The 7,580-nt window shown below is 43.5% G+C and overlaps 2 protein-coding genes across 2 annotated transcripts; both read right to left on the reverse strand.

Annotated features, from left to right (window-relative positions):
* Positions 1-1,207: 1,207 nt before the first annotated feature.
* On the reverse strand, positions 1,208-3,668 carry LOC123128052 (chaperone protein DnaJ). Its single transcript, XM_044547956.1, has 6 exons — positions 3,324-3,668; positions 2,078-2,155; positions 1,900-1,975; positions 1,682-1,755; positions 1,529-1,599; positions 1,208-1,390 (listed from the first exon to the last, which is right to left on the reverse strand). The coding sequence occupies exons 1-6, from the start codon at positions 3,354-3,356 to the stop codon at positions 1,357-1,359; spliced, it is 366 nt and encodes a 121-aa protein (XP_044403891.1). The 5' UTR covers positions 3,357-3,668; the 3' UTR covers positions 1,208-1,356.
* A 238-nt stretch (positions 3,669-3,906) lies between these two features.
* LOC123128051 (UDP-N-acetylglucosamine transferase subunit ALG14) lies at positions 3,907-7,299 on the reverse strand. The gene is made up of 5 exons (XM_044547955.1): positions 6,904-7,299; positions 5,275-5,417; positions 4,972-5,121; positions 4,828-4,887; positions 3,907-4,425 (listed from the first exon to the last, which is right to left on the reverse strand). Exons 1-5 carry the CDS (start codon positions 7,055-7,057, stop codon positions 4,249-4,251), a joined length of 684 nt encoding a protein of 227 aa, XP_044403890.1. The 5' UTR covers positions 7,058-7,299; the 3' UTR covers positions 3,907-4,248.
* Positions 7,300-7,580: the final 281 nt, after the last annotated feature.

Below are 7,580 nucleotides of genomic sequence, written 5' to 3' on the forward strand. Positions count from 1 at the left end.
CTTTTGTCCGTGAGTACTCTACATTACATGGCGATCGATTTTTCATTTTATCAGACGACTCATCCAACCGAGGGAGGAAAAAGAGAAAGGCAGGGACAATTCATTCTGACACCAGCATGATATTGGCTTGCTCGTCAAGGCTGCAGTACGGCAAAAGCCCACGCCGCTGTCCGATTCCATCGTCCGTCCGCCTCCACTCGAAAACGAGGCCCTACGACGAACCACGGGCCACAGAGAGAGGTCTAGAGCGCAGTCCATGTTCCAGATTATAATTAGAAGACGGTGACACCCTCTTTTTTCCTCTGTTATAATAGTACAAGTGCAGCTCACCTGTCCACAGTGGGCGATTATCTCAGCTGGGACTTTACAGGTCAAAGCAGTGGGGTTCATGATCATGAATAGAATAAGGGCTCAAAAGATCAGTGATTTACTTGCTGTGTGTTTCGGTAAAAAAAAAGGTCCTACGGCTGGTTACCATGCTAGAGCATTCCCCTTGTTGGCCAAATGAGGCTTCTCCTTTCAGACGAAAAGTGTGTTTCTTCCGTTTCGAAAAAAAAGTGTGTTTCTTTATGGTTCCTACTTCAAAGCAGCTCATAGCTAGTACATGCCATTGGAGCAGAATTTGCCCTTCTTTAGTCTGTACAACCACTGTGTTCAACATTTAAAAACGGGCTCTGCTACAAATTGCAATTCATATCTGCTTTCAGTATGTTGCACTATGGACCAAATAGATTTATTTCCTTTTACACACCTGGATTTGCAATTAGGTGATTATATACATGTATTGTTACCAAAACGGTGCACAAACTTGAATGGAAATTTTTGAAATGGTAATACCAACATAGTGTGCCCCATTCACACCGTGGACTGATGATCAGTCTTCCTAGGTTCAATTCCTGTTGTACTTGCTCTTATGTTTCATCTAGGTGTCTCTATGCCTTCCTGGTGGCTGACTATCGTGGAGAGCTTGATGATCAACGCTCATTTATCGCATTTAGCTTGTCACAGATTTTCTGACGGCGCAATCGCCCAAAAACTTCCTTTTCTGTTGTTCTATCAGGTACACATACTTGATTACACGATATGTTGTTCTCTTTCCTTGAAAGAAACATATTTCTCTTTATTCTTAGTTGTGGTTTATGCTGAAAAGGAACTATTACCAGCATGCTTGTGACAAGTCAAAGAGTAAATAACCAGATGACCGATGGAAATAGCAAACATGTATCTCTTTCTAGCACAAGTGCGAGGGCACATGACAGGTTCCATTGCGGAGTTACAGAAGAACAAAATACATGCCGAATCGCCATCAGAGACACTACTGAACAAGTTCGGGAATAAACATGCTGTACCTATTGATCAATGGGGCTCCCATTCCCTCAAATGTCGTGCCCTGAAAACCATAAGTACACAACGTCAACAGCGTGATACGAAAAACACTCTCTGAGGCGCACATGCTACCAATATAAGCAGGCCAGAAATGCATTGAAACAAACAATTAGGCATCTGAGTTCAGCTGAATTGCATTTACCATTTTGAAGAATGCTCTATGCCAAGGCCATTGCAGGTAAGTATCATTCCCTTAAATCTTGAAAGGTACTCCTAAAATACAGGAAAATATAGCAAACTTAAACAGAAAGCACATATAATAAGAATCAGAAAACTAGTAAAGAAGAGCTCTTACACGTGCAGTATATTGATTGACCTCGTAACAGCCAGAAAAGTCGTACTCAAGCCGTGTAACTGGATCACTTAAAACTGGAAAGACAATACAGTGCATTAGGTAAAAGAAGTTTTCAGAATTGTGTATAGTGAAGTGTGACCCTGCCACCATTCTTATCGGTACAAAATAGAGGGACAAAAGGTATCATCGGTGCCTAAAATAACAGACTTGAACAGTACTTTTGTAAGCCTCGTTGATCTCCTGAAATTTAGCTGTGACATCATCCTCGCCCTTATGCTTGTCGGGGTGCCACTTCTGGAGATGAGACACCACTTACAGTGAGTTGATCTATAATTTTGTTTGGGTAGACAATACATGGTAGTGGTTCGCAGAAGAGAAGCAGGGCATAAGATTTACCAGCGCTAATCTTCTATAACTCAGTTTGATGTTGTCGTCAGATGCATCGTAATCGACCTCCAGAACTTTGTAATAGTCCTGTCATCACAGATGAACTCTATGAAATGATATAAATGATAAGATGGATTAAATGGACAGGTCAGTATAACTATGCAAGAAAGTATACTGCGACCATTTCCCTATACATGAATGGCATGATAGTCCATAGGACCACATCACACTCGAGTTGTAGATGGTAATGCATATTCAGGTTATGCATAAGATGGTCTACAGCATAGCAACAGAGATCGGCAAGGGGTGCTCATATCACAGTCCATGACCGATCCAAAAGTTCAAATATTTGGATACAAAATCCCATAGTAGGTGGCACTTGCAAATGATAAACATATTTGGCCGAAGCAGCAGAGTTTTCCAGAAAACTAGTTTCTGCAACTCAATGCAAAATTCTTCAAGCAGCCAAGCAAGCAAGTCGATTAGGCACATAGACACCACAAATGCATCGATCAGCTTTCTAACAAAAATAGGACTAATTTAGGTAGGCAAGGTGAACCTAAACAGGGATGTTGCCTTACGCATACCAAACATGGATGAGCAACATACAATAGTTGGAATTTGACCAATCGCTCACCACAGATCAGTATGCCTAAATTTAACTACCATACATAGTCTACAGCACAGCAACAAGGGTCGACAAGGAGTGCTCATATCACAGTCCACAGTCGATCCAAAAGTTTGAGTGTTTGGATACAAATCTCCCATGGTAGGTGGCACTTGCAAACGATAATATATTCAGCCGAAGCAGCAGAGTTTTCCATAAACCTACTTTCTGTAAGTAGATAAAAACTTCTTCAACCACTCAAACAAGCAAATCGATTAGGCAATAGATGCATCGATCAGCTTGGACTAATTTAGGTAAACAATGTTTAGATAAACATGGGTGCTGCCTTACACATATCACAAATGGATGAGCAACAAGATAAACACTTGGAATTTGACCAATCGCCCGCCATAGATCAGTACGCCTAAATGTAACTACTAACCAAACAGTACACTGCTCCTCCCCCCAGCGAGGCCAAAGCAAACCAGTACTACTATACTCATTCCAGTAATAATCATAAACCAACAGGAGCTACAGATCCATGAACCGAAGTTCCCCCAAGCTAAAAGCTTAAGATACTCGATCTCTCTCTGTTGAAGATGGCAAGAACAACGACCGGAGATTATCTTACGGGTTGCGGCTGCTCACCTTGTGGAGAGGCTCCTCGATTGCTCCGTCCATGCAGCGTAACAACTCATCACCCCCGGCCTCTCTGTGCCCTGCCCGTCGGTACACGTCCCGCCGCGCGCGTTGGGGGCTCCGGATTCGGGAGACCTGTCCAAGGGGGGGAGGGGATGATCGCGAGGGCGGGGGTGGGTGTGGGATCGGAGGGTGTTCTTCTTCTCCCCTCTCCTCTCCTCTTTTTTATTCTCCGCTGTTTATTTTTAAGAAACCCGTGGTGGATAAAGAGGGGCAGGCGGTGACGTGGATCACGGTGTCCTTTCGTGTCGCGGAGCGTCCCCGATTGCATTTTGTCGCCGATGCAGGCCTGGGCTTTTGCCTCGTTGCGTGTGTGGCTCGCCGCTGCAGACTTGGGCCTTTTGTATGCCATCAATGTATTCCTGGGAAAATTCTCTTTCTTTCCTGATAATTTAATTTTAGAAATCCTGATGATCAAATACTATGTATTATCCTTCAGATTACAGCAATTCTTCCCCTGTTATCAAAAAAGGAAAGAAAACAGCAGTTTTCCCTCTGGTGACGTTTGAGGCCAGCAACGAGGCATGATAAATGTAACGAACGACACAACACTGACAAATAGAATGCGGCTGGAACTTACAGGATGAGGTTTACACTTGACTCTGCAGAGTCACAGCCTACAAGGTATATCTGACTATCTGAGAGGGAACATTCCATTCCCCAGCCAATAGGTCAGCCTTGAAAGACAATTTTGATGAGTATACATATATATATATCCTAAGAAAGGTGCAAGCCTATACCAACAAGTAAAAAAGTTTCTGGCGAAACAGGCGTGTAGGGTGTGTCAATTCAAGTATTCAACTGCACCTCAGCATGTTCAAGATCTTCAGAGTTGGAAACGATGGTGTCCCAAATATCATTTAAGGGTGAATCATCACATCAAACGGCCAGCATATTGTGCTCTAGGGTATTTTTGTTGCAGCTGGGGCCACTGCACGAAGAACTGATTGGCCATCCGTAGCTTGTACAACAGTAAACCACTTAACGAAAGCTTCTTCACTCTTGCGATACTTTCAATGTAGAAAATGGAGGACCATCCCAGACCAAGCACCTGCAAGAATATAACAATTAAGTACTCGATAGAAAATTTTAAGCATTGCATTGACTTATTATTTAGGGCAAAAAAACAGTGTTATCATTGGGTTCATAGCAAACACAGATTTATAACAGTATTGATACCCTACTGTCCTAGTTTTCGTTCTATGATAAACAAAAAGGTACTACAAATGCTGTGGTGCTTCAAACATAAATCTTGTACTGAGCTATATACTCCCTCCTTCCCTAAATATTTGTCTTTCTAGAGATTTCAACAAGTGACTACATACGGAGCAAAATGAGCGAATCTACACTCTAAAATATGTCTATATACATCCGCATGTGATAGTCCATTTGAAATCTCTAAAAGGACAAATATTTAGGAACAGAGGGAGTAGAACATAGGATGTAAAGTTACCTTCAGAAGAAAAGCTGAAGCACATAGAGGGATGCATGTCCCGGGACCATTGCAAAATATCTACAAGGGTGTTACAAGCAATTAGTATAATATAACTGCACTCATATGGTGTAATGGGTGCTAATAAGTTTGAAGAATGCACACCACTTGTGGTCTGATTCTTATTATTAGCCACATAGCATGCAAAGTAGCACGCAGTGTTGTTGCGATGGAGGTAATGTAGGATTGGCCCACTTCACGGCTACGATATATCTGCATGAACTGGGCGTTCTCGATGATCATTTCTCTATCACCCTAAAAAGGCATCATTGGTGTCATAAGCAAAACTAGAATTACTTGCAATAATATCGTAATTTTATATAGCAAGGTAACTGACCTCCACATGAATCAATGACTTCTCATAGACTTGCAAATAATATCGTAATTTTATATAGCAAGGTAACTGACCTCCACATGAATCAATGACTTCTCATAGACCTGTGCCTTTGGAAGGCTCATGTTATCAGTAAGTGCAGCCACATAGTACCTAGGCGTAAAGCGATCCTTCTGAAGCTCAGATACAATATTCATCATCTCTGCAGTATGCCCTCCTGCGGAAGGGACATGAAAATTAATAGGTGAATGTAATGATATATTCTGCTGTGGGCAGTTATGATTACATAATGACAACCTAATAGTTTCTTGGTGAATACGTAACTGATATTTCTAGTTGTGCTTATGTAAGTACACTGTGATCAAATGTATTGACAGGAAAATAACAACATTTGGACACATAATTGGGCTCTCAGAACGAATACACACCTGCTTAGTCCTAAATGATTATTTATACAATAAATGTCATATTTGCACTAGAACCAGACATGGACCGGTGCAAACTATGGAGAGACAAAAGCTGGAATGAAATGTATCCATGGTGAGGTGGTAGTGATACCAGCACATTGGCAACAAGCCAACAACATCATCATTTGCAAGTGAAGTGGGAGGAGGTAGAATGTTTAGCTTGCAAACCTCAGTACAATATCGAGTCCAGATAGAAGAAAAAGGAAAAGGCAATCTACAACATGTGGAGAACATAAGCTGGTGCTTTATAAAGCTACAAGTGATTTCTTAACTCTGAGTTCTCTTCAACTCCAAAGTATTTTAATACAATACAAATAGTTGAAGTTAATTTTACAAAAGAAAAAAGGCAGATTGTGGGAGTGTGTGTGACTTGAATTATTGATTTGGCCATGCAGATACAGAATTGGATCTGCCACATTAGAATTCACAACCAAGGGTGTCTCCGCATCCAACCAACATGCAAGTACCCTACCTATGAAGGATAGCTGGTTCACTTGAGGAGAATATCTTCTATGATCATACCGCAATCATGTCATCCATGAACAGGCTCCATACGATCCCCTAGAGTAGAAATGGAATAAGTCACGTGGCATGGTCCAATTCTCTATTTATTCCACTCACCTTTTTATTATAGTATATGGAAATGCATTCATTTTCTTTGCATCGATTGTGATCCGCAATACTGTCGGAGTAAAAGAAGGGATCTAAGGAAGAATTATTATGTATTGAACCGGGAAAAAGCCTCTGTAACGGTTGGTCGGTAGTAAAAATTCATAGCAAAACCGGTAGCAACTTGTACTAGAAAACAATGAGTACACTCCCAGTTGTCTAAATAAATACTGTGCAATATACAAGCTAATTGGGAAAAAAAACTAGGTATCTTGTTTCTTAAAGATGGTTTGATCTGTGTATGAATCACCCGTATGGCATGGGAAATATAGACTGAATTTTATCCTAGGTCAAAGATTGCAATGTGTTATCCCTAAAATTTCCGTCAAGGTTACAAATTAGTAGCACAGGAGTTGCTTACAAAGCCAGAAACACCATTGAGCAATAAGAAATCTAGACGCCCGCAAAACAACTGCACAAATGTTAGGAGAGTAATTGTCGATCATGGTAACAATTCCCGTTGGAATTTACTATCCTGTCATCTCGGTGCAACTCAAGGCATCGCTTTGGACACTGTTCTCTGTAGTAAAATTGACAATTTCAGTTTGAAGGCCATGATGTACTCACCAGACCCGAGGACGATGAGACACCGCAGCCCGGAGGCACGAGACCTCGACGGCGGTAGGCCGCTGCGGCAAAGCACGTAGGCGACGCGGACGGCGAGAACGGATACGAGTACTGGAATAGCACAACACGCTGCCGCGAAGGCGTCGAACCCCATCTCCAGAAGCGGTGGAGATGGGGTATGAGATCTGCGTGTGCGTGGTGCCGATCAACAGCAGCGCAGAGCTGGTGGCGGTGAGGGCGCTAGATCCCCAGTCTCACCGGCAACCGCGCGTGGCGTCGGGGCAGGGGAGGGGACTGTGATGGGTATGCTCGCCGGCCGTCTCCCGATGGCGGCGTCGGCCGAGGGAGCACAGGTCTTTCTTTTTCAGTGGTGCCGAGGGAGCACGAGGCGGCCGCGGGGGAGAGGCCGTCGTATTGTGGGCCAGCCCATACCTGGCCAAACGGACCGGCCCGGCACGGCCCGGCCCGGCCCGGCACGGCCCGGACCATCGTAATCATGCCTGGCCCGGCACGGCCCGCAAGGGCACGATTACTATACGGGCCGTGCCATGCCGGCCCGCATGCTGCGCCCCCAGGCCCAGGCACGGCCCAGTTAGTAAACGGGCCGGCACCTTGGCCCGTTTAGCACGATGGGCCGCATATTTTCAATCTATTATTTGACGCATCGAGCGTTTTTT

The sequence above is a fragment of the Triticum aestivum genome, chromosome 6A, assembly GCF_018294505.1.
Source record: "Triticum aestivum cultivar Chinese Spring chromosome 6A, IWGSC CS RefSeq v2.1, whole genome shotgun sequence".
Lineage (NCBI taxonomy): Eukaryota > Viridiplantae > Streptophyta > Magnoliopsida > Poales > Poaceae > Triticum > Triticum aestivum.